At 52.2% G+C, this 27,295-nt stretch overlaps 1 protein-coding gene across 3 annotated transcripts; it reads left to right on the forward strand.

Moving 5' to 3' along the window:
- Window positions 1-704: 704 nt before the first annotated feature.
- Window positions 705-17,587, forward strand: GGT1 (gamma-glutamyltransferase 1). Of its 3 annotated transcripts, none has more exons than XM_078611882.1 (14): window positions 705-800; window positions 2,376-2,511; window positions 3,258-3,443; window positions 4,911-5,041; window positions 5,691-5,780; window positions 7,139-7,331; window positions 8,249-8,409; window positions 10,308-10,457; window positions 11,020-11,153; window positions 11,631-11,818; window positions 13,266-13,393; window positions 15,024-15,136; window positions 15,804-15,917; window positions 17,225-17,587. In XM_078611882.1, the coding sequence occupies exons 3-14, from the start codon at window positions 3,259-3,261 to the stop codon at window positions 17,369-17,371; spliced, it is 1,734 nt and encodes a 577-aa protein (XP_078468008.1). In that variant the 5' UTR covers window positions 705-800; window positions 2,376-2,511; window position 3,258; the 3' UTR covers window positions 17,372-17,587. The 3 variants fall into 3 exon arrangements, with proteins under 3 accessions (XP_078468008.1, XP_078468009.1, XP_078468010.1); XM_078611883.1 differs by having other exon boundaries at window positions 2,379-2,511; XM_078611884.1 differs by lacking the exon at window positions 2,376-2,511.
- Window positions 17,588-27,295: the final 9,708 nt, after the last annotated feature.

Consider the following 27,295-nt stretch of genomic DNA (forward strand, 5'->3'; position numbering starts at 1 on the left):
CCGGGTCGCCGGGTTTGTAGCGCAGCGCGCTAACCGCTACACTACTTAACACACACACAGATGCAAAGGTCCCCCGTAAAGCCTTTAACAGACTGATGGCGCAAGTGCTGTCAGAGAGCGTCCTACTAAAGCCCGCACACACACCGGCACAGATACACACACACACACGCGCACTGACATACGCGCACACACACACACGGGCACAGACACACACACACACACGCACTGACATACGCGCACACACACACACCGGCACAGACACACACACACACGCACTGACATACGCGCACACACACACACGCGCATTGACACACGCGCACACACACACACCGGCACAGACACACACACGCGCACTAACAGACGCGCACACACACAGACCGGCACACACACACACCGGCACAGACACACACACGCGCACTGACAGACGCACACACACACACACCGGCACAGACACATACACATACGCGCACTGGCAGACACACACACACACGCACACACACACAGACACACACACACGGGCACGCACACCGCCACCCAACGCACGCGTCTGTGATCACAAATACCGCGCGTCCGACGAAGCGCACATAGTTTGGTGGCGAGTCGGACGAACCCCAGCCCCGCCCCCCACCCCCGCCCCCCCCCCCCACCATCACCTCCGCCCTCCCAGCACGCAGCCCCTCTTACCCCCCTCCCCTCCCCCTATTTATCCCCGACACCCCTTGCTCACCCCCTGCTGTTCCCGCCGTGCCACCTTCATCTCAGGTGCGATCTTCAACTCCGCTGCCTCCGCGTCCCTCCAGGTGAGGCTGATGGCGGTGGCGATTGTGACGGCGCGTCCCCCCCCCCCCCCGACTCGCTATTCTCTTCGGGCGTTTACGCTGCGGACGCGATCGACTTCGTCGATTCGTGTTCACGCGTCGTGTTCATTTACAATAGCACCGTGTCGCCTGCGACGTGCGAGTCGCCTGCGACGCGTCGTGTTGCTCGCGACAAAGCGTTGAGCGGCTCACAATTGCGTGCGTGATTTCTCGCAACGTGCGTTTGTTGCCCGCGACAGTCACAGTCACGACACGTGCATCCCGGTATCAGAATTTTAGACTGGACGAATCCGATGAGCTGTGAAGCTCTTTCTTTCACAGCTCTCCAGTAGTTTCGCAGATGCGCGGTCGTACAAACAACGGGGACGCGGAGTCGCGTGGAACCGGCGAACGTCGCGGACATAACAGGAGCGACTTCAAAAGAAAATTAATCTGGCTCGGGCGAGGGCACAGCGTGGCGAGCTGGGATGATAGTGGTGACGACGATGATGGAAATGGAATTTAAGCCGGCAAAGCAGAGGAGGAGAGGAGCGATCAGAGCGCTGAGAGAGAGAGAGAGCGATGGGGTGATATACGATGCGTGTGGGTGCAGTAGTTGAGTGAGATGGATTTGTGGTGGCAGTGCAGTACCGTGACCGCTTTCGCGACAGCGTAGGGTGCCGTCATCCAGCAGTGGATAGAATGTGGCTTGATGACTAACTCTGCTACAGATGATGATTTTTCGGCTGCCGTGTCTGACGATGAGGACATTTGTTTGTTATATAAGAATGCGGGAATAAGTAAACGCACGGGTACATTCTGGAATATTCTCAACAACAACCAAAAAACCCAAAGATAAAGACAAGAAGATCTCCGTATAGCCTTTAACAGACTGCTGGGGCAAGTGCTGTCGGCGAGTAGCACCTACCCCCCCCCCCCCAACACGACCTACACTTGGAAGTCAAAAATAAACAATGAACGCGCCGGAGCCACACGATGTTCCTTCCCACGCGATTGGGTACGGCTTGAGACCCCCCCCCCTCCTCCTCGTCCTCAACCCCCCCTCCTTACCACCCCCCCTCTTCACCCCCCCCCCCCCCGCCGTTCCTCCTCGTCCACGAGATGAGACGCTAACAAGGAGACCGAACAGACAGGGTTCACGATCCCACGCTACAATCCTTTCCTGGCTATGATGCGGTAGGTAGTCGCAGCTCTATGGCCTCGCCGATGCGTTTGTCCGGTTGTGCCGTCATGTGATTTGGGCACGATGTCCGACGTTTCGGTCCACGTGTTGGGAGCAAATTCAGGGAACTGCATTCTCTAATTATGGCCTCAGCTTTTGAGCTCACCATCATCATCATCCTCATCATCCATGATGTGTCCACTGCTGGACGAATGACGCACGAAGCCGTTAATTATACCATTAAGTTCCAGTCACATTTCGTGGGTGTTAAAATTTTATTTTTCAGGACGGACGTTTACTTTTGTATATTTACTGTATATATATGAGGTGTTGTAGGGTTGCGCCGCTTGTGTTGTTCAACACGATGTCCGACGTTTCGCACCACGTTCCTGAAGAAGCGCGTGGAGAGAAACGTCGGACGTCGTGCCGAACAAACACGCGGCACCGAACCCGCAGACGCATCGGAGGGCTGTTACAGACAGCGGCTCCGTGACTCCGCATCACAAAGCGGAGTGGGGAATTACTTCCAAAGTAAGGCGACGTGTTTCAACTGCTTAACACACACACACAGAGGCGCGCGGCTCTGCTTTAAAAATACGCAACAATCCTTTCTCCGTAAGGAGAACTAAGAGAGGAGGCAGATTCATAGAGTCGAGTTCACGAGATCGTTATCTGTATAAAAAAAAAACCGACAATTATAAGCAGAATTTTAAATCGCACAGGCACACATGTCTGGTACATCAGCCCATTTATTGGCTTTCCTGACCGATGCCACCGGGCAGCATTTTGTTTAAGTAAGCAAACCCGTGGCCGGTTTCGACTTCATGGGTCTCATCAACATAGGGAGAGTCAGGTTAAGCAGATGTTATTGGCAAAGGCACTGCGTCTACACGACTGAGTTCCTGATTTACTGCATGAGAGCCGGCACTGTCAGGGTCGGGCGAGCCCAAACATATTGCCGCACCCGGCACACAACATCCAGTATACATATCGCTACGGCCGTGGCTACGGTACTACTCACGTGGCTACCACTCTAAATCTATACCACGAGTGATTCCGGAAGAAATAAAAACAAAACATCGGTGGGGAAATGAGACCGTGTGGTCCCAGGTATATCTCCACGTTCGTACACCCGCCGACTCAACCACCACAATGCCACGTGCTCACCAATTAACCTGCGTGCGTGTGCATGATGAGGTGGTCGTTAGCAGCAATTGCCGCAATAGCCTGTTCAGGCTATGACGGGGGAATCTTTGTCTTTTTGTTGGAAAATCCAGCATGCAGAAGAACACGAAGTTGGCCCTCGCTTCGGCGATTTTACTCGTGAGCCTCGCGGTGGCTCTCATCCTGGGTCTCACCCTGGGTCTTCGTCGCACCGATCCGACCCCCGTGACCCCGGCGACCCACTCGTACCACAGCGCCGCCGTGGCAGCCGATGCAGGGCCGTGCTCCGAGGTCGGGAGGTGAGAGAGGAGATTGCACCGTGGCCCGAGCCGGCCTGGGGAAATGACCTCTCGACCCCTCCCCCCACCCCCCACCCCCCGAACCTAGTGCCAGCCTGGATTTCCTGCCATGAGAGGGCTTCTTAAATTGAGACAACCACTAGTGCAGGGAGGACGTTGGTGTTAGGGGGTGCAGGTGGAAGGAATTTAAGAGTGTTCTAAATTTAGAATCTAAAAATTATGATAATAACACGAAAGCCACAATAATAGCAATGATGATGGTGGTGGTAGGGAATGTAGGTGGAACGAATCTAAGAGTTCTAAATTCAGAAACCAAAATTATCCGTAATCATAACAATGAAGCTGATGATGCCGTCATTAAAACTACAGTCCACCGTTTGTATTTAACCACGAAAGGCGCACTGAGCTATGTAGCTCTTTTTCAGAAGCGACCTGGCCACAAATGACAGCTCAACGAAGTGGCTTATCACGTGGAAATTTATAGCAGACAAATACTCTAAACGTATTTTGATTCTAAATGTGGAGGGGAAAACCGGAGGATCCGGATAAAAATCCACGTGACCATGAGGAGAACATGCGAAACTCCAAATATACAGGCGTCAGGGTTGAGATCGAACCCACAACCTGCATACCAGGCAAAGGCGTTAACATCTCGTGGTGGCCTTTCCACCAGCATTTGCATGGGCGATCAGGGCTGCGCTTTTACCTTTAGTCTGCGATGAGCCCCAGTGAGCTGTGGGCCTTAAAGAGGGTCCTGCATTGGGATGTTTGGACTATTCCTGTTTGGGATGTGCGTGTGAGGAAGGCAATCCGAGTGTTTGTGTGAAAAGCTAGCGGAGTAATAATTCACCTCCCATTTGGCGTCCGATGAATTGTCATGATTCGGGGCAGCGTTTCGAATTAAACAATTTTATTTTAAAAGATCGCGTTGTATTTGTGGCCGAACTACTATACTGGGTGAGGGGTCCCTTCGGGGTGTCAGTAATCGACTCCCAGCCTGGAGACACCGATCCCAGTAGCCCTGGCCCAGTAACCCTGACCCACGAGCCCGGACCCCATAAACCTGACCCAGTCACCCTGTCCCAGGAGGCTTGACCCAGTAGCCTTGACCCAGTAGCCCTGACCCAGTAACCCTGACCCAGAAACCTTGAGAAAATCTGAACCAGACCTGACCCAGTCACCCCTGTCCCTGGAGACCTGACCCCTTAACCCTGACTCAAGAGGATTGACCCAGTAGCCCTGATTCACTAACCCTGACCCAGTAACCCTGACCCCATAAACCTGACCCAGTCACCCTGTCCCAGGAGGCTTGACCCAGTAGCCTTGATTCAGTAACCCTGATCGAGGAGGCTTGACCCAGTAGCCTTGATTCAGTAACGCTGACCGAGGAGGCTTGACCCAGCAACCCTGACTCAGCAACCCTGACCCACGAGCCCTGACCCCCCCGCACCGCCCCGTGGGCCGCAGGGACGCGATGAAGGACGGCGGCTCCGTGGTGGACGCGGCCATCGCAGCGCTCCTCTGCATCGGTCTCTTCAACGCGCACAGCATGGGCATCGGCGGCGGGGCCTTCTTCACCATCTACAACGCCTCCACCGGTGTGTGTTCGTGTGGGTGTGAGCGTGTGTGTGAGCATGTGTGTGAGCGTGTGTGTGTGTGAGCATGTGTGTGAGCGTGTGTGTGTGTGAGCATGTGTGTGAGCGTGTGTGTGAGCGTGTGTGTGTGTGAGCATGTGTGTGAGCGTGTGTGTGTGTGAGCATGTGCGTGAGCGTGTGTGTGTGTGAGCATGTGTTTGTTAATGTTGGGAGCGGTAGTGCAGCGTTTAGCGCTACGAACCCGGCGAGTTCTGAACCGGTCCCCGGCCTCCCCTAGGTCAACTCAGCCTCAAATGAGTACCTGGTGCGGTGTGTAAACATCGCCACTGGGGAGACAAAGGCGGCCAGGCGTGGTGCTGGCCACCTACCCCCTCGTGTGCCGTGTCGGCCTTCATAGGTGCTACTCGCTAACGGCACTTACCCCAACAATCTGTTACAGGCTATACGGGGGATCTTTGTCTTTTCTGCGTGCATTGCACCCACAGACAATGAGGCTAAACGGCTGGGGGGGGGGCGTGGTTGGGGGGAGATGGTTTTTTGAAATCTAAACATTGTCTGCACTGAGTTTGCATATGCCATCGTGAGTAAGCACAAAGTGACAAGCAATCTTTCTCGCTCGCGTAAACCCCCTTTTTCCTGCCCATCCTCGCAGGGAGAGCGGAGTTTATAAACGCGAGGGAGACGGCTCCACTCAACGCCACGGAAAACATGTTTGGGAACAACTCTGACCTCTCTCTGACCGGTACCTCCATCGCCCACTCCACCCGCCCACCAGTGCCGGATGAAGATTGTGCGGGGCCTGTAGCATTTATGTTATAAAGAGGCCCTAAATAAAAAAACACACACACACATCTTTTATTACTTGCATAGTAAATAGTATTTTTTCATTTGATATTCAGCCAGATAATACGACAAATCGCTAACCTTAAACACCCAGTCGTTCATAAAAGTTGAAAGCGGTATAGTACTATAGTCATAGAGCAAGTGCAGAATCACTGAACCGGAATTGATAGCTTGAAAGCATTTAGAGCGGGGCCCTTGAAAGTGCGGGGCCCGTAGCATTTGTAGCTACGTTTTCTACTAGGATAATCCGGCACTGCCTCCCACTACGCAAACTCTCACGTCAATAGCACTCACAGGCGATGGTCCTCAGGATGCTCTGCGTGGCTCACAGTTCACCTGGGAAGCACCGATTAAGTCAGAATCAGCAGACGTATTTATCCGGGAGGAATCCGGTGAGCTATGAAGCTCTTTTTCACAGATGTCCAGTCGGGGGCGGGCAAGAACGTTACAACAAGTCTCACTGAGCACGGACACAGAACACGTCCCCGAATGACGTGCGTCACATCCTTGAGAAATGACTCACAGGGGCAGTGGGAGAAACAAAAACATCATCATCAGCCATGGTCAATCCACTACTGGATGAAGACTCTCCCTTCCCAAGCCATCGACGCCTCTCACGATCCTGCGTTTGAATGTTCGGCTGTAGGTGGACGTGCTCTCGGAAACGTGTCCGTTCCTTGGCTTGCCACTCCGTTGTAAATTATGACTCCGGCTCACCGGTTTCGGTTCACAATAGTCTTGAAAACGAACAATTTGTAAACGATGCCCCACGTGAACGGCGTGTCGTGGTGTGTGCACGGCGTGACGTTTGTGAGTGTGTGTGCGTGTGTGTGTGAGTGTGTGTGCGTGTGTGTGAGTGTGTGTGAGTGTGTGTGAGTGTGTGTGTGAGTGTGTGTGTGTGAGTGTGTATGTGAGTGTGTGTGTGAGTGCGCGCGTGTTGGCACAGTATGGGGGCACAGGTGGTGCACCTGCCAGTCATCTCAGTCAGTCAACCTATGGCACCACCTGGGTTTTGTACCGCAACCTCCTCGCAGCAGCGAGCCTTCGACGCTTGCACGCGACGGCCACGAAGCGCACCTAGCCTGGCACGAACGCCGTTTGCGACACCGCCGCCGCCGCCGCGGTTGCTGCTGTGGCGTGTTCGGCGATGGGTCGCGCGCCGCGTGCCACGGGGGTAGGGGGGGGGGGATGGCGTGGGCGTTCGCGCGGCGGCAAGTGACGGTGTCGTTGCGGTCGTGGTTTGCGGCGCGTCTTCAGGCGGACTGGCCGTCGCCGTGCCCGGCGAGCTCCGCGGCTACGAGCTGGCGCACCGCCGCCACGGCCGCCTGCCCTGGGCGCGCCTCTTCAAGCCGAGCGTGGACATGGCGCGACGGGGCATCCGCGTGAGCAACGCGCTCGCCGCGGCCATGGAGTCCGCCCGGGAGGAGATCGAGTCGAGGCCGTCGCTCTGGTGAGGGACTCGAGCGGGAGCAGAGGACGCAAACGGGTTTTGATTCCTTACCCGTACTCGGCCGCACCAGGGTCGCAAACTGGTACCTGATTGCGACCTCTGGGATGAAGCCATGTTGCAGGCGCGGGTGGCTTGATTCTAGGAACTTGAATTGTGAGAAGAGACAAGACGTTGGGAAATGAGTGACAAACGGTTACTCACCAGTGACTGATGGTCTGCCCGTACCCGGCCGCACCAGGTATCGGGTAGGGTATGGGTATCGGGTACCCGGTTGCGACTTCTGAGCGGGAGTCGTCGTGCCGCTGCTGCTGCCGCAGACGTTGACGTTGCCGCAGCAGCCGCAGAGTCTCACAGAGGCCCGCGACGTCGCTAGAACCCTGGCCGAGAGCGAACAAAAAGAGTTCAACATCGAGTGACGGTCATCCGTGGAAATACCCACACGATGAGAGAGAGAGAGAGAAGGAACAAACAAACAAAAAACATCCACTTTTATTTTTATTGGGTCTTTCGGCGCACGAGGTGGCTGAGAAATTTAAACCATTAACATCGTGGAGGTCGCCCTCCGATCTTACATTAACACGCGAATTTCTCACATTAACATAAATAGCCCCGCCCACTTCGTTTATGACCCTTGGGCTACACCCATTTAAAACCTTTAAAACAGCCTTCCTCAGCAGCTTTCCTCTCTTTTGTCAGCCAGATGACGACCGCTTGCGTTGCGATCGAAACGTCGTAGTTTTTTTGTTATTTTCTTTGAACCCATCTACGTGACTTTACCGAAAGACCCAAACAATATGCATTTCTGCAGTCACGAAAGCTTTAAGTCAAGATTTGCTTTTGTCGTCGTCGGCGTTGTTGTCAGCGTTTGTTTCGTCGACGCTGTCTGCCGTCGATGTCGCGACCGCGTGGCTTCGCAGCGAGGTGTTTTGCGACGAGTCGGGGAAGGTTCGGCGCGAGAACGACACGGTGAGGTTCGCCAAGTTGGCCGACACGCTGGAGGTGATCGCCAGGGAAGGCGCCGACGCCTTCTACACCGGCTCGCTGGCGCGCAACATCAGCCGCGACATCCAGCGGGAAGGTGGGCGACCTGCTTGCCGCGCTGCCTCGCGTTACGTTTCATGGGGTCGCGTGGCAGTGAGTGGGGGGTGGGGCTAGGAAAAACAACAACAAAGCTCCCCCGTGTAGCCTTCACAGACTGTTGGGGCAAGTGCTGTTAGCTAACACAAACAGAAAATAAAGCTCCCCCGTGTAGCCTTCACAGACTGTTGGGGCAAGTGCTGTTAGCTAACACAAACAAAAAATAGAGCTCCCCCGTGTAGCATTCACAGACTGTTGGGGCAAGTGCTGTTAGCTAACACAAACAAAAAATAAAGCTCCCCCGTGTAGCCTTCACAGACTGTTGGGGCAAGTGCTGTTAGCTAACAAACAAAAAATAGAGCTCCCCCGTGTAGCCTTCACAGACTGATGTGGCAAGTGCTGTTAGCTAACACAAACAAAAAATAAAGCTCCCCCGTGTAGCCTTCACAGACTGTTGGGGCAAGTGCTGTTAGCTAACACAAACAAAAAATAAAGCTCCCCCGTGTAGCCTTCACAGACTGTTGGGGCAAGTGCTGTTAGCTAACACAAACAGAAAATAAAGCTCCCCCGTGTAGCCTTCACAGACTGTTGGGGCAAGTGCTGTTAGCTAACACAAACAAAAAATAGAGCTCCCCCGTGTAGCATTCACAGACTGTTGGGGCAAGTGCTGTTAGCTAACACAAACAAAAAATAAAGCTCCCCCGTGTAGCCTTCACAGACTGTTGGGGCAAGTGCTGTTAGCTAACAAACAAAAAATAGAGCTCCCCCGTGTAGCCTTCACAGACTGATGTGGCAAGTGCTGTTAGCTAACACAAACAAAAAATAAAGCTCCCCCGTGTAGCCTTCACAGACTGTTGGGGCAAGTGCTGTTAGCTAACACAAACAAAAAATAAAGCTCCCCCGTGTAGTCTTCACAGACTGTTGGGGCAAGTGCTGTTAGCTAACACAAACAACAAATACAGCTCCCCCGTGTAGCCTTCACAGACTGATGGGGCAAGTGCTGTTAGCTAACACAAACAAAAAATAAAGCTCCCCCGTGTAGCCTTCACAGACTGTTGGGGCAAGTGCTGTTAGCTAACACAAACAAAAAATAAAGCTCCCCCGCGTAGCCTTCACAAACTGATGGGGCAAGTGCTGTTAGCTAACACAAACAAAAAATAAAGCTCCCCCGCGTAGCCTTCACAAACTGATGGGGCAAGTGCTGTTAGTGAGCACCTATGAAAGCCGGCACGGCACACGAGGGGGTGGGTTGACAACACCACGCCCGGCCGCCTTTGTCTCCTCCAGTAGCGATGTTTTTACACGCCGCACCAGGTACTCCTTTGAGGCTGAGTCGACCTAGGAGAGGCCCAGGACTGGTACAGATAATCGTCATCGGTGTTGGCCGTGAGCTGGAATCGAACTCGGCCTCAAATGAGTACCTGGTGTGCGATGTGTAAACATCGCCACTCGGGGAGACAAAGGCGGCCGGGCGTAATGTTGTCCACCCACCCCCTCGCATGCTACAGTACCGGCCTTCATTTGGTAGCTTCTCGCTAACAGCACTTGCCCCAACGGAACGCTATACGGGTTGGGAGGGATCTTTACCTTTGAACCTTTGTCGCGATCTCTCATCATGTGGCATCGTGACGATGAAAGGACCTTGAGCGTTACCTGTGTGTGTGCGTCCTGTGCGGTGCCTGCCAGTGCGCGTGCGTGGTCAACCCAGCCTGGTGTGCGATGTGTAAACATCGCCATTCGGGGAGACAAAGGCGGCCGGCGGGTCTGTGCTGGCCACCCACCCCCTTCCGTGCTCTGCCGGCCATCGTCGGAGCTCGCTGACAGCCCTTGCCCCAACAGAGGGCAACACGGGGGGGTGGGGGTTGTCATCTTCACCCTCTAGTCGCCGTCTCTCACCAGGTGGCATCGTGACGATGGAAGACCTGGAGCGGTACCAGGCAGAGCTCGTGCTGGACCCGCTGCGGACCGAGCTGGACGACTACGTCATCTTCACCCCCCCGGCCCCCTCCAGCGGCCCCGTGCTCACCCTCATCCTCAACATCCTCGCCGGTGAGCCTCCGCCGTCGACCCCCCCCCCCCCCCCAGAAACGTGCTTTTAATATTATAACTTGTTTTTTATTTAGACAAGTATTATACATTTTTTGGCCGCTATACATTTGCATAATGACAAGCCACTTTGTTGAGCTATCATTTGTGGGCCAGGTCGCTTCTGAAAAATAAGTTAATCAGCTCAGTGGGCTTTACCTGGAAAGATGAAAAAAAGTATAGTTTTATTTGTAGATTTGTAAAGTTATTCCTCGTTGTTGTAACATTCTGACCCGCCCCTACTGGACATCAGCGAACCAGAGCTTTGAAGCTAATCGGATTCCTCCTGCAGTATGAATAAATATTCACACTCCTGCCTTCTCCTGGTGAGCCAAGTTCATGGCATCTCCTCGACGCTAACGCGGGGGGAGTGAGCTCGCGTGGCGGTGCTAGGTGGGGATTGATACGTCGCACAACTGAGAGATGGCAACAGCTTGGGGAGGCTTTCATCCAGCAGCGGATAGATCATTTCACGACGACGATGATGACAATCCCATATCGAGCGCCTCTCGTCTCTGCGCTCCAGGCTACAAGATGACGCCGCAGAGCCTGGGCGAGGAGCAGAAGTCCCTCACCTACCACCGCATCGTCGAGGCGTTCAAGTTCGCCTACGCCAAGCGCACCGAGCTGGGCGACCCCAACTTCGTCAACCTCACCGACGTACGGACCTCCGAGCCGGCCCACAACCCCTCACTCGCTCGTTCGTTAGCTCGCACACGTGCACGCGCGCGCAAGCACTCGCGAGCGACCTAAATAATCGGACGTTGTAAAAACACGTTCGGAGCGTCTTCTTGGTTCTTTCGGTAAAGTCACGTAGAAGGGAAATAATAAAATAATAAAAATAAAACGTAATAAAATAATTCTCACGACGTTTCGGCCACAATGCAAGCAGCCGTCCTCAGGTGCGATGTATCAATCACCTGAGGACGGCTGCTTGCGTTGTGGCCGAAACGTCGTGAGAATTATTTTATTATGTTTTATTTTTATTATTTTATTATTTCCCTTCTACGTGACTTTACCGAAAGAACCAAGAAGATGAATCCCTGCAGTCACGAAAGCTTTAAAACGTTCGGAGCGATCGGATGGATTCATCTCTCCCTGCCACGTCTCTTCCCCCCTTCCCCGGCGTCGCATCAGCTGATGAAGAACGTCACGTCGAAGGACTTTGCCGAAGCGCTGCGGCAGAAGATCTGGGACAACGCGACGCACGGCGTGGAGTACTACGAGCCGACGTTCTACGTGCCGGACGACAGCGGCACGGCGCACCTGTCGGTGGTGGGGCCTGACGGCAGTGCCGTCTCTGTCACCAGCACCATCAACTTCTAGTGAGAGGCCGCCGCAACGGCTACGGCCGGAGGAATTCTTTTCCCATGTTTTTATTTTGGCCAGGCAAGGCCCACTGAGCTAGCTAGTTATTTTTCAGAAGCGACCTGGCTGCCACAAATGATAGCCCAATGAAAGTGGCCTGTCGCGTGGACATTTGCTGCAGCCAAATACTTTGAACGCGTGCTGATGTTGATTCTAAACGTCGAGGGAAAAACCTGGAGGGCCTGGAGAGAAATCCACGCGACCACGGGGAGAACTTGCAAACTCCAAATTTGCAGGCGTCAGGGACGCGATCCGACCCACAACCTCCTGTATACCAGGCAAAATAGTTAACATATCAGCACCGCAGCGATTGATCAGTTCCTGGAAATCTGAAACTATTAAACTATTTTTTTATTTTAGCAGGTAAGGCACACTGAGTTATATATACAGAATTGACCTCCCACCCAACCCCCCCCCCTCCCCCCCGTGGGAATTAAAGGGGTTATTTTTTGTTGTTGTTTTTGACCAAATACGACTGCTTCGGATGTCGCTCGCCACTCACGTTCGCCGTGGCTGTGGGAATGGAACTCATGTGCCCGGGTGCATAGTGCAGTGTCCCAACCGCTGCGTCGCTGCTTCCCCCCCCCCTCCTCTCCTGCCCCTTGGCCGAAACATATACACAGCGCATATAGAATTACATATATATAGGGCAAATAAATGAAAGTATGTTGAACTTCTCTTGCACCGTACGTAGTCAACCGTGCTACTCAGAGGTGCGGGGGATGGGGGAAGGATAACAAACAAACCGCCAAAAGCAGTTCTAAAGGAATGCATTTTCAATCGAGATGATTTTAAAATGCATAGCCCCGGTAGCTTCCCAATATCGGAAGGTAGAGACGGCCGCAGAAGCGCTTCTGAAAGCGCGCGATGCGGAGACCATCTTTGTTCGATGGCCAGCCAAAAACTGCTGCTGCGAGGATGACCGGAATTCACGTGATGATGGTTTATGATCCTTGACGAGATCAAACAAGGTTAGCCGTGGCTGGGAATTGCACTCATGTACCCGGGTTCATAGGGCAGTGTCCTCACCTCTGCGTCGTCACTTCCCTCCCCTCCCTCTCCTGCCCCTTGCCCTGTATAGAGTCAAATATAAATATAGGGTAAGTAAATGTGTGGAGTGTCTCCCTCTTTCTTCGGTAATTTCCCCCTCTATCCGCCTGCCACTTGAATCATGCGAATAATAGCTGGGAGGGTCACACCGCTGCTATTTTTTGCGCCGCTTCTTTTCACCGTCGCCATTGAGCATCGTCCCTCGTCGCTTTCGCACCTTCGCTGACGCCGTTGCAGAATCTGCCACGCCACGGCGAGATTTCGCCCGCGGCCGTCGATCGCGGGCGACTGGGCGGGTTTTCTCCGGTCCGCCTCATCGCTCCGTCCGTTTCTTTATTTTCATTCCCCCCGCAGCTTCGGCTCCAAGGTGCGGTCCCCCTCCACCGGAATCATTTTCAACAACGAGATGGACGACTTCTCCTCGCCGCACATCGTCAACGGCTTCGGGGTGCCCCCGTCGCCGGCAAACTTCATCAGGCCCGGTGAGGATCAGAATCATCGGAATATTTATTGAGAACAGGAGGAGGAATCCGATGAGCTATAAAGCTCTGTTTTGAAGATGTCCAGTCGGTGCACGGGGTAAGAACGTCACAACAACAAGTGAGATAAAAACACGATAGCGGTGCAAATCACAGGAAAGTCAAACAAATCACCCAAAAACTTCCAAATGAAACGAAACCATCCCCATTCTCCCAGGCAAAGGCCACGGAGCCAACCAGGACCTCCTCCTTCGCACCATGTGTTGCAACAACAAGAGCACTTGGGTTCTTCCAAGTCTGGCCTGTTGTGTGTGTACGCGTGCCGAGGTCACGCATTTGTTGTTCTTCCCCCTCGCACCTCCGATTATCACGGTTGGCTACGTAAGGTGCGAAAGAAGTTCAGCATACATACGGGCTGTAGTCCGTGAACTCAGTGGAGAGACACTAGCCCATCATCCCTAACAGATCGATAAAACAACTACCCTACCACTTTGTTCGGAAGTCAGTCGGGAGTTTTCATAATGGGTGTATTGGCCCTTGCCTAAGGAATGTGGAATTTCCACCAATGGTTCAGGACCGCCAGTGCGGACGACCTTGGAATGAGGTTTGTTTTTAGTGCGGGGACGCAATGTGAGTGGTGGAAGTGTGAAAATAAAATAAATATTCCCAACCTTTTCCCTATGCCCCGTGAGTCATCTTATTTTATATTTGTAGAGTGCCGTAGTTCAAGGCGGTTTATATAGTTAAAAAAGCGGTGACAAAAACAAGAGTGCCTTCCATGGCAAGGGGTGCGCAAGGGCTGAGGAACGAGTGAGCGTAACAGAGGTCACGTGGGGCTCACGAAAGTGCTGTAGGGGAGGGACGGGAAGGAGTGGAGGGGTGAGGGGTGGGAAAGCCTTACGCGCATAGTTCACCACGCGACTCTGTACGACGACGATGATGGGTGATCAGACCTGTTCCTCGTGTGCCCCCCCCCACGCCACCAGGCTATACAATTCACTTCCCCTGGGACGCACTTCAAATCGCGCCTAAAGACGCAACTTCTTTTTAAGGGCGCTTTCTATTCCGTGAATCATTTTGCTTTTTGAAGTTGGATCGGATTGCTGTGAGCCTGCGTGTATGTGTGGGGAGTGTGTCTCGTACAGTCGCCTTGGTGACCTCCGGGTATAAAAGGCGCTAAACAAGTGTACATTATTATATTAAGTTAGTATTATCATTTGCTACACGGCAGACATTGCTGCCAACTAGCAACGGGTGGGTCAGAACTCTCCCCAGTTTTGCGTCTCGTTAACCGCGTACAGAGGCCGCTGGTCCCCATTCCGTCCCGTGGCCGTCGGCGTTAAAACAACCCGGCGAACCGAGATCGATACCCGCTCACGGCCAAGACCGGTGATGATTATGTGAGCCGGTAGTGTGCCTCCATCCCTAGGTCGACTCAGCCTCAAATGAGTATCTGGTGCGATGTGTAAACATCGCCACTGGGGAGACACTGCGGTCCGGCGTGGTGCTGGCCACCCACAATCCTCGTGTGCCGTGCCGGCCTTCATAGGTGCGACTCGCGAACGGCACTTGCCCCAACGGTCTGTTAAGGCTACACGAGAGACCCTTTGCCTTTGTGGATCTCTGCGTGCAGGGAAGAGGCCGCTGTCGTCCATGTGCCCCACGCTGATCGTCGACAAACAGAGCCGGGTGAAGCTGATCGTGGGAGCGTCTGGAGGCACCAAGATCACCACCGGCACAGCGCTGGTGAGTGAGAGAGAGAGAGCGAGAGTGAGAGAGTGCTGGTAAGTGGGTGGGCGAGAGAGGTAGAGAGAAGGCAAGAGCGGGCAGGTCAGTTGGAGAGTGGGTCTGCGTGTGTAAGCGAGTAGGAAAGCATGTGTCCAATTGAGGTGTTTGAGTGGGTGGGTGTGTGGTTGAGTTGGTGAAGCGGGTGAGTGAATCGGTGAGCAGGTATCGTGCGAGCCAAACGCAAATATTTTTGAGTTGATAAATAATGTTTTTGGCGGGAGGGGCGGGTGGAGAGTGGAGAGGGGGCAGGTGGTGGGGGGGGGGGGCAGTGAAATAAATAATTTCATACATTAATTGACTTGACAAATGTCTTTTTAAGACAATGAACATCTGAAAACAAGGGAGGGCAAAGTTTCTGCTGGCCAAGCCACGTCGCTGTAGGCCGACGGCGTCCAAGGGCCCCGGGTTTACCGGTCAGGTCAGCCCACCAGCTCCGCCAGCGATGACCCTGCCCCATCTCTTGCCGAGTCCGGCTTGGGGTCATTCGTCGGTGGCGAATGACCCCAAGCCTCCCGCCACCGGCGCTACGTGGCCGCTGTCGGCTATCGCGAGCCGTTCGTATTAGCCGGGGGCTCGCTGTGACACCCCCCCCCCCCCCCCCTGCTATCGCTCGAACCGCGACCAGGTCATCGCGAACGCGCTGTGGTTCGGCATGGACGTGGTGGGCTCGGTCGAGCACAAGAGGCTTCACAACCAGCTGATGCCCAACGTCACGGAGGTCGAGAAAGGGTTTGACCAGGTGAGAGACTGCCGCGAGCGCGATCCCGGCACCGCGTGACGAGTGAACGAAAAGTGGGGAAAGGACCCAACTTGGTGTTGCGACGAGGAGGAGGAGGAGCGCGGTGTCGTCAGTGGCTGGAGCACATCTGTGAGAAAAGAGCTTTATAGCTCATCGGATTCCTCCAGTATAATAAATATTCTGATTCTGAAGCCAATGTCATGCTAGCCGCACCACGATAAGCCCCAGTTGAACAATAGCCCTACCACTAACCCTAGCCAAGATAACAAACCAAACCCTCACAATTGCCCTAGCCACAATGAACCACACTAGCCCTACCACTAACCCTCGCCACACGAGGCAAACAGACTCTCGGAGGTGGCACGTAGAGCTCACGGCAGGGAAAGTCAGCCGCACGTCGCGCGCCTGTCGATTGACTTGGCTAAAAATAAATTCTTCCCACCCATCCGCGAGAAGGGAATCCATGAGCCATGGCGATGATTTGCTCACGGTTTGGCTGCTGGAAGAGGAGACCTGGATCATTGACAAGCCACTCATGTCCATCTCAGCCAAAAATATCGCGGTTGTCACACCTTAGAGGGATTTTTGGGGCTCATTGCGCTGCTGCTGCTGCTGCTGCCACCACCATCGCCACAGCTCAAGTGGCCGAGCGGTAGCGCATTAGCTGCCGCTCGTTGCAGAGCTTCGCGGTTCGAGCCCAGTGTCCGCCCTGGTTAATACTGCAGGCTGAATCGACCGTAAAACATGCGGGCCCGTCTGCTTCGCGGTGTACGTCAAAGATGCCGTGACGTTGTTCTCCAGAGAGTCGGCCACGTGTGCCCGTGTCATATCACGGTTCTAATTTTGCATATTACAAAAAATAAATACTTGCGCATTTTTTAAGTGGGTAAAGCCACAGCAGAATAATTAATAATAAAAATAACATTTGTAAAGCTCCACGCGGAATTCGCTCACTCCCGTAGAGAACGACTCAGAGGCGTGATAGAACTGCAGACGAGCAGGAAGGCACCCAAGCTCTGCGGTGTTATCGGTCAACTAATGAGTGTTTACGTTTTGGAGAAAACCAGAGCACCTGGAGAAAACCCGAACGTGGAGCCCACATTGTCGCTGTACTGCCTCCTCCTGGCGAGCCAGGGTATAGCACCTTCTCGACTCTCACGGGGAGGGAGTTTCGCGACATCTATCAACCGTGCGCCTCCACAGTGCCCGCCTTACATCGCTCCCGACTGTGAAACCCACTGCTGACTACACTGTACTCACCTGCGAGACACTGCGCCCTTCGTGACAGCGCGTGAATGACTTTGCAGGTTGTGGCGAGCGGACTGCAGCAGAGGAACCACGACCTTGAGTGGACAGACTCAGCCGGATCCGTGGTGCAAGCCATCCTGCGCGATGGCAACTACTGGACGGCCCAGTCGGACTCCCGCAAAGGGGGCTACCCGGCAGGATTCTAGTCGGACACAAACAAAGCCAGATGCAAGCCAGATACTAGCCAGATACGAGCAAGATGCAAGGTGGATGCAAGCCAGATATACCAGATGAATAGAAGCCAAATGCAAGGTGGATGCAACCGGGATATGAACCAGATGTAAGCCGGATGCAAGCCGGATCCAAGTTGGATCACAACCGGATACTAGCCGGATTCACCATGGATGCAAGGCCAATATAAACACATTCCTGCGGAGGGAGCTGGTAGGAACGTTGGGTTGCTCGGTCAATGGCCAGAGTCAACGGCGGCGTGGTGTATTCCGCAAATATGCCCGACTGTGAGGGCGGGCACAAGCCGGCGTGAGTAGGTTAAACGTTGAGTTTTATAAGGCAACCACGGGGTGACCAGCCCCTCCCCACCCCTCCCACCCTCCCCACCCTCCCCACCCAGCCCCACCCTCCCCACCCAGCCCCTCCCCACCCAGCCCCTCCCTCCCCACCTAGCCCCTCCCTACACGACGGACACAATAATCCCCTGTTGGCCGGTTATAACCTGGCCGGTCCTACCAGTAAAACAGAAACTATCCACATATTAGTCAGGTGTAAGGTAGATACAAATCAGATGTTATCCAGATACAATGTGGATGCAAAACAAATAAAATCCAGATTGAAGTCAGTTGCACAGCAGATACAAACCAGGTACCAACACAAATGCAAGCCAGAATCAACGAGAGTTATGAAGCGAAAGACAAAGGGGGTCCCAGGAGGTGCCAATGAGGCCACCGCAGGAGCCGGGACAGCGTGGACACGATCCCTCGTGGCCGGAGGAGGCGGCGGTGAGCAGCAGGACTCAGGGCAGACGGCACGTGGCCAGGAGCATGTGCCGCATGGCTGGGCCCTATGGAGCTGGTAAAGCCAATTGCCGTGTGGATTACTGGCCACATGCACTCCAGATGTTAGCCAATAATAGAATAGCTGAACAGGAGCCAGGTGCTCGCCAGGGTAGTCACCAAATAATAAGGCAGACATGATGCAGGCGATAACCAGGTGGTAGCCAGTTATTGGCTGGACATTATCTGAATACAGCTGTATACCAGACAGATACTAGTAGTTATAAGACAGTCAGATAGTACAAGTCCGGGTTTGACGCGCTAGGAGGAGATGCGTTCCTGAAAAGTGCTGCGTTAAGCGAAAACCCCGTTAAGCGAAAAAAAATTACCCAAAAGTAATGCGACGATAAAGGCCGGCGAGATACGATGGACACACAGACAGAGTGAGATGGCGGGACCAATCACTGAGGGTACGCCGCCGCGTTCCTCGATCATTCCGCGTACTGTATCCACAACTCAAGAAAGTAGTTCGTCGTTGACCGCTCAGAAACCGCGTTATAACGGTTGCGCGTTCCGCGTTATGTTGTGTGAACACTGTGCGTTAAGCGAGGAGCTACCGTAACCCGGACAGTAGCTGGGTGACAGCTAAAAACGAGTAGGCAGATAACCGTCACAAGACAGAGAGATGTAGCAAAGGTTGACACGGTGGCGAGATGTTAACTAACTCGCCTGGTATACACGAGGTCGTGGGTTCGATTTTGACCCTGGCGCCTGCTGTATATTTGGAGTTTGCGTGTTTCTCTCTCTCCCCGTGGTCGCGTGGACTTTTCTCCAGGTCCCTCCGGCTTTTCCCTCCACATTTAAAATCAACGTGCGTGCGGAGTAAATTTCCACGCGATAAGCCACTTTGTTGAGCTGCCATCTGTGGGCCAGGTCGCTTCTGTAAAAGAACTACATAGCTCAGTGGGCCTTACGTGGTAAAATAAAAGAAATAGTTTAGTTTGTAATATGATAATAGGGTTTTCCCCTTTTTTCTGGCAACAAAACAGGTGTTAAGATGCCAAAAGGCGTCCTCTGGTCTAACACCGTTTGAGACGAGGCTCAAAAGAAAGCTGTCTCTGGTATGGACCAATCAGTTTAAAAGACAATGCACTATATTATCAGGGTGTGTTTTTTGCTTGCATTCTGACCACAAGCATTGTGGTTGATGCAGACGTGATTCCTTGTAAAAGGTTTCAGTTTGGTGTTTTAACATCTTAACACCTATATTCTTGGTTCTTTCGGTAAAGTCACGTAGAAGGGAAATAATAAAATAATATAAATATAAAGCAATACAAATTCTCACGACGTTTCGACTGCAACACAAGCAATCATCATCAGGTGTGAAATCCAGAATATGAATCCCTGCAGTCACGAAAGCTTTAAATCAAAATCTTAACACCTGTTTTGTTGCCAGAAAAAAGGGGAAAAACCTATTATCATATTTTGTTACTGGCAATGGAGGTCCCATGATGTAGTTTGTAATAGTTTATGTCCGACACCGACGAAGCACACGTGTGGGGCCTCGGCACGATGTCGCTCGTTGCAGATGAGGTTCAAAGATGGCGAAGGGACCAAGGGCGGTGAGGTGCAGAGGGTGACAGCGCCAATGAAGCCCCCGGAGGACCAACGATGGGAGCTGGGGGGGGGGTTGCAGTACCAAGGACTCATTGACATCGGCGAGTGTAGCTTGTGAATATTTTACATCGCGCCACTGGGTTGAGTGTCGGTGTATACAGAGCCGGCCCAGCCACTAAGCGACCCTTGCAATTGCAAAGGGCCCCGTGGCCAGCAGAGGGCCCCCTAGAGTCACTGCTAGCTAGTGGGTGAAAAAAATCATACATCAAAGGGGCCTCCAAGTCACACGCACACACACAATACTTGCTTGCTCCGCTTGTCCACCAGCTAGAGTGGACGACTCGGAGAGAGAGGCTCACAGCGGCCAGACCAACATTGATTCGAAACTAGCGGGTGGGTTACAATGGGGGAGTGGGCTCACATCCCAGGGGGCATTGAACGCAAAGTAATTAGTCTTCCAAGTCCATAATCAACGTTTTTGGGTTAGATCGCGTTATTTGTAATTGTGTCGTAACCCTCCACTACCCGACACGGCCAATCAGCAAAAAAAGTGTCACGTTGACAAAAGACAAATAGTTCACTGTTTTAGCCCACCGGTGTGTTGAAGCGTGAAACCACAGCATTTACAAAAAAAAATTGAGTACGACGTTTCGCTGGTAATTGCATCCAGCATCATCGGGCAATTCGCCAGAATAGTGAGGCTCTGCTCTTGCTCCCGGTCTTAAATAGAGCAGCAGCAGGGTGACGTCATCAATTAACTCATCAGGTGGAGGGTTACGACACATTTTTAAATAACGCGATCTAACCCAAAAACGTTGATTATGAATAATATTGGTCGCGAAAACCTACGTGTGAAACAGTCTTCCAAGTCTTCTTGGTTCTTTCGGTAAAGTCACGTAGAAGGGAAGTAATAAAATAACAAAAAAAAAACATAATAAAATAATTCTCACGACGTTTCGGCCACAACGCAAGCAACCGTGCTCAGGTGAAAACCAGGTCTGTCAGACACTGTCGCCTCGACAGACCTGGTTTTCACCAGCGGCCAGGCATCGGGTTTTTTTTTTATACAATTAAACCCGATTTCGGGGAATTAAAACCTGGTTTAATGAATACGAAACTCTGATCCAAGGCTTAGGCTGCTTCCTCGTCGGTGCTGCTATCGTGCTCGGGGGGCCGTCGGGCACGGGGTAGTCGTAGAATGCGGCGGGCAGGTTGGTCTTGATGAACATGAGGAGCTTCTCCACAATCGTGGGCACCGCCAGTGAGTCCCTCAGCTTGGAATGGATGAAGCCCATCGTTGAGAAGTTCCGCTCGGATGCCGCAATTAGAACCAATTAAACCGGATTTCTCCCAATCTCAGATGATCGGGTTTAATATAAAAAGATAATTAAACCCGATTGTAAAAAATCCGACAGTGTTACCCTTGGGATTTTAAAGCAAAGACTCTGGCGTGTGTGTGTCAGTGCGGTGTGGGGAGCGGTAGTGTAGCGGTTAGCGCGCTGCGCTACCCGGGTTCGATTCCTGCTCACGGCCAACACCAGGGATGATTATCTGAACCGGTCATGGGCCTCCCTTAGGTCGACTCAGCCTCAAATGCGTACCTGGTGCGGTGTGTAATAAACATCGCCACTGGGGAGATAAAGGCGGCCGGGCGTGGTGTTGGCTACCTACCCCGAGTGCCGTGCCGGCCTTTATAAGTGCTCGCTAACAGCACTTGCCCCGACAGTCTGTTAAGGCTACACGGGGGATCTTTGTCTTTGTGGATTGCGTCTGACAATCCGGAGGAGTCTTGTTTTTTTATAATCTGGAGAAAACGGTAAAAAGCACGTGGGAATTTGTAGTCGTGTATTATGGTTGTGTCGATGATCGTATCAAATTGTCCATTCAAAAGTAGTATATATTGTGCCAGCTCCCGTGGCGCGCAATGCCAAGGCAAATGCGAATTGGTCTGTACTAATTCGTAAGTGACCACTTCATTTGGTTAAAGGGTCGAGCTAGGGTTGCGAGCGAAGGTTTGTACGCTCACGGAACTGCGAAGCTTAAAACGAATGCCACGCGAAGGGGGATCTGTGTGACTTGGCGGACAGGGTTTACCATCATCATGAGCCGTGATCTCTCCGCTGCTGGATGAGGGCCGCTCCATGCCATCACGATCCTACGATACAATCCGTCTCGCTCCTACGCGTGAACAGCTCTCATCAGTGTCCATGCCAATACTAATGTACAATTAATAATTATTGTCAAATATAAAATCCTAGATAAGATAGAGGGGGGGGGGGGATGTCACCTCACCACGTGTCCCAGTTGAGCCTGCCAGAAATGTTGTTATCGTCACTCCTGAATAATTGCAAGATTTAGTTCGTGTGGTCACGGTTGTGCAACGTAGCAACAAGCGCTTCGTGGGAATGCTGTAGGATGCCACCGAGCAATGATTGTGGCAAACGCAAACGGACCAAAGACGCGTGTTGGGAGTAAATGATGCGCCGCGTACGGAAAGTTGCCAAAAGACATTGTGTGCACAATGGAAATTGTCGTCTTCCTTAAAGATGAACTGAAGTCTGTACAGACAGCTCGGGGAGTCGAGACCCAATCGAAAAACTTGCACAGGCGTGAAGCAAAACGTCGGACATCGCGTGAAGACGTCAGACGTGGGTCACCGCCAGTGTGCGCTGCGATCACGATGACGGTCGCGTTGTTGTTCTTTATAAGAAGATCGCTCTCAGAACGTCACGAACCATCACTCGTGTGATACGTGCGTATTGCGTGTGGTGGTGGTGGTGGCGGTGGCGGTGCCTACACGTGGCTATGACACGTGACGTGCGATGTTTAACAACAACAACCCGTCAACACGCTCGTAGTCGCGGTGTCAAAGAGTGCCCCTGACAGCGCCGGTCACGACGACTGCAATGTGAGTGCACATCTCACGGTTCCTGCTGTTTAGGAAGAGCGAGAGCGAGAGACAGAGAGAGAAAATAATACTTATATTTTCACGTGTAAACGTTTTCGCCAATGGGGAAATATACATGCACAGTATTTTTCAACAAAATCGATTTCCGAGTTGTTCTTTTTCTACCTTGCCAGCTGGTTACAAAATAATAATCCACTGACGGATGAGACCTCACACACACACACAAGTCCACATCTCCCAAATCGTTTTTTTATATTTAGGGCCACTTTATAACATGTGTTACAGGCCCCGCACCTGCTTAATCCGGCACTGATCATATCAGTAAATAAAAAATCCATAATAGAGGTGTTTGCGTTAGATCGCGTAAATATATAAATGTGTCGTTAAACCCGCCACCACCCGACAGAGCCAAGTAGTAAGGCTTGTCACGTAAACGTCACTAGCACAACGCACCGGTGTGTTGGAGAGTAAACCCACGACATTTACAATTCGAGTACGACGTTTCATCAGTTTTTCCAACTAGCATCATCAGGCAGACAGCCAGAGTTGTGGCAAAATCCTCCTGCTTCGGTCTTAAATAAAGGGATAAATGCTATATCGATTACTGTTGTCATATGGATGGACTTGTCCCCTACCATAGTAATGTGGAATTGCCCACCGACACCAGAGGACTGTAAACAGGAGATGAATACTGCCTCTGGTAATTTGAGCAGGAATCACTTACGCCTTTAGTTGCTGTATTACTCAATCGCTCCACCAGATGGCAGTATAATACCGCCGTGAAAGTTACGATACAACAGCCACCACACGCAACCCAAGTGGCTGTGATTTCACCGCAGTGTCCATAGGCCTGATGCACTTCGTAACATCGTGGGGCAGGGTGAGGTTGACCCTGCTGGGTGCTGGGGCTGCGATGCCTGAAATATTGGAAGAAGTTGCCAGACGCTGCGAGTGGTTGGCTGATGTGCCACCGGGTGTTGAAATGCGCAGAGCGATTCAGAGCACGAGACCGGATAAATCGCTATAAAGAGAGAACTGTTGAGCGGTGGTGGCGATTATGCACTTACACCACATTTTATGTCCGTCTGCTACGGCAGAGGCGTACGAAGTTTCAAGAGGACCGACATCCCTGCTTCATTGACCTGGTCGAGGCCTATGATGCCACTTTGAGGCCAGATCTCTGGGTTATTCTTCATGCGTTCCGCGTCTCAGATAAAGTTGTTTGTGGGGAGACTTAGCCATTTCCTTTTCAGCTTGGGGTGCGGCAAGAATGCTCTCTGGCGCCTACACTATTTAACATATTTTTGAGCACATAGTTCAAGAAGCTGTCCGTGGGTTTACCAAAGGAATTTCCATCTGGTACAGACACAATCGGAGGCTGATCGATGCCCAGGTGTGGTCAAGGGATGATTCCCTGCATGCTCATGACCCGGCAATTGCAACATTGAGACTCACCTGCTAAAGCTGGAGCGTGCCACGAGGAGATGGGTCCTTAACCATCAACCTCACCAAAAACAATGCATCAGCCTAGGCATCTTCTTATGCCATCAAATACCACAACCCTCTTTACTCTCCGTGACCAATGGGAGAGTTGTGAAAAGCGTGGAGGAGTGTGCTTATGCCTACAGTTTGGCAGTAGGGGTCTCTCACGCCTCCACCATGCGAAGCTGCGTTGGCTGGGTCATGTCGCACCGCATGCACAGCCACCGCATGCCTAAGCAGCTTTTGTTTGGCCGCACAGAGGGGGCTAATCGGATGCAGCACTGGCTAGAGACGTGGGCAGACGCGGTACAGGAGGATGTGGAGCCAAACGGACTTGCCAATGACCAGCGGTGTTTACATCGGCCTCTGTGGGGGAAGCTCGTGAAGGAAGCTACTGGGCAATTGGAGGCAGTCGCGCTCCATCAACAAAGGAGGGCAGAGGAGTGACGCACACAATAACGAGCGGATTGCCGGGCGGATAAAGCACAGCAATTGGCAGTGGGGAGCACAGGCGGTGCATCTGTCAATCATCTCAGTTGTTCAACCTATGACGTGGGTGTATGTCCCGTGACCTGTCAGCAAACTTTCAACACTTCACATGGTCTCAAAAGTGGAGTGAGGGAAAACAGTATTGACTTAAAGCTTTCGTGACTGCAGGAATTTAAATTATTTGTGTCTTTCGGTAAAGCCACGTAGATGTTATATATTGTTTTTTTCTATCTACGTGGCTTTACAGAAATACCCAAAGAATAGATACAGTCTGTTGTAAATCCACTGCTGGTTGAGGGCGCTATGTACTGTATAAAGATCCAATATTAAAGTATTTGGAGGAATAGGCGAGACTCTGGCTCTTATAATAAAGAAAATCAACACTTTAGTGTCTCAGCCATTGAGCCTTGAGTTGAGTCAGACCTGTTAAATAAATTCTGCCAATTATTTACCCAGGAAAAATAATTATTCACCCAGGAAAATAATTGGCACAATAATGTTGTATATTACTATAAATGAAAGTTCATAAAAACAACAGTGAATAATTGGATACACAGTGGCCATTATTGGTTTGTTACTCTGAACCTCTTCGGATACTATTAAATTTTTCAATCGGTGCATATATTTCGCCATGACGTATATGGACCAGAAACACGAAACACTTGCGACGAATATGGAACAAAAGCGAAAACATCGTGCAAAGAAGCGTGGATATACAGACATCAATCACATTGACTGTTAAGAAAAGCCAAATGCGTTGTTGTATCGCGAGACCACGAGAGGTGTGGCGATGGCTTTGGGGGGGGAGGGAAGGTCGTCGTCTAGCAGTGGATATAACCTGGCTGAAGATGTGACCATACCACCACGACGGCTGATTCAGAACCTAAAATCGCCTATCAACGCAAACAAGACCTCAAATACACTCAACCCCCCCCCCCCCGCCGTGTCTCTATAATCCGCCTTAGCGGAGTGAGAGAGTAAGGGGGTCACCTCAACCCCAGTGAGGCCTTAATCCCAGGGCGACCTGACATGTCCCGCCCAGCAAGGAACGCGCACACCACCACACACAAACACGGCGGTCGGAACCTTGAACTCAAAGCAATGAGGAAGTGCCCCACGCTACAGCACCGCATATGCTAACAACCGCCGAAGCAGTAATAGCAGCTGCAGCAGCGAGGGCCAGGACAACTTGGTAATGCGTCCTATTAAAAAAAACTTTATTTATTTGACCAGATAATAATAATGATAATTTCACATTTATTTGCAGGGCGCCTTCCACTAACTAAGGCGAGGCCCCACTGGGCGATGGACTCTTTTTCAGAAACGACCTGGCCCCATCACAAATGCTCGCTCGACGAAGTGACTTACGACGTGGCAATATCGAGCAGCGCAGCACTCTAAACACGTGATGGTGTTGATTCTAAATGCGGAGGGAAAACCCTGAGGATCCGGAGAAGAATCCACGCGACCACGGGGAGGGAGAACATGCAAACTCCACGACCTCCTGCATACCAGGCGATGCTACACTGAGGACCTTGTAAGCCAATCAGGCTTTGAGCCTGGATAGTGCTTTGGTTCAAAGCCATCTCTTTCCGTAAGCAATGAGGTTATACTCCACGCCACAATCAGTAGAACGCACGTGGGCTGGACACACTTGCATTGACCGACACACAACGGTGTGACGCTGATTCCAAGCAGCAAGAACGTTACGACTCCCATCCATATATATAATATACAGGGTGCTTCAAGAAAAATGTGAACACGTATATGGAACTATCGTTTTTGTAATGGAAACACATTCCTGCGGAGGGAGCTGGTAGGAACGTTGGGTTGCTCGGTCAATGGCCAGGGTCAACGGCGGCGTGGTGTATTCCGCAAATATGCCCGACTGTGAGGGCGGGCACAAGCCGGCGTGAGTAGGTTAAACGTTGAGTTTTATAAGGGCACCACGGGGTGACCAGCCCCTCCCCACACAGCCCCACCCCTCCCACCCCCACCCAGCCCCACCGTCCCCACCCAGCCCCTCCTCACCCTCCCCACCCAGCCCCTCCCCACCCTCCCTCCTCACCCAGCCACTCCCTGCACGACGGACGGACACAATAATCCCCTGTGGGCTGGTGTAACCAGGAGGTTCCTACCAGTAAAAGAACAGATAATACACTGTAACATGATAACAAATGTATGTTAATAGCTTCAGAAAGTCCAAAGAGTCTTCACTCGTTCGCCATCGTTGTCAACACGTGGCCTGGAATCTTCTCCAAGTGGTCTCCAGAGCCCGGAGGCACATTTCTCGTGGTATCGTTGCAAATTCTCAGAAGTGTGACATTTTTTTCGAAGCACCCTGTATATGTGCCTCGTGTGTGTGTGTCATGCGACCACCACATTGCATGAATGTACCACGCTGCTCTTAGCCTTGTCTAAGCCACCAGTTCAGAGGAACTGAACGTGTAGCCGTGTCATTATGCCTCGTTGAGGCCACCAACTGAAAACAAAACAAGAGTTGTAAATATGACCATCGCAACATCGGGTACCAACAGGTTGCCACGGGCCTCTGAATGAACGTGGTGGGTATTAGAGGACAGTGTTGCAAAATATATATAATTGTTGTGCTGTACTTGTGTGCT

The sequence above is a fragment of the Lampetra planeri genome, chromosome 37, assembly GCF_965212315.1.
Source record: "Lampetra planeri chromosome 37, kcLamPlan1.2.h2, whole genome shotgun sequence".
Lineage (NCBI taxonomy): Eukaryota > Metazoa > Chordata > Hyperoartia > Petromyzontiformes > Petromyzontidae > Lampetra > Lampetra planeri.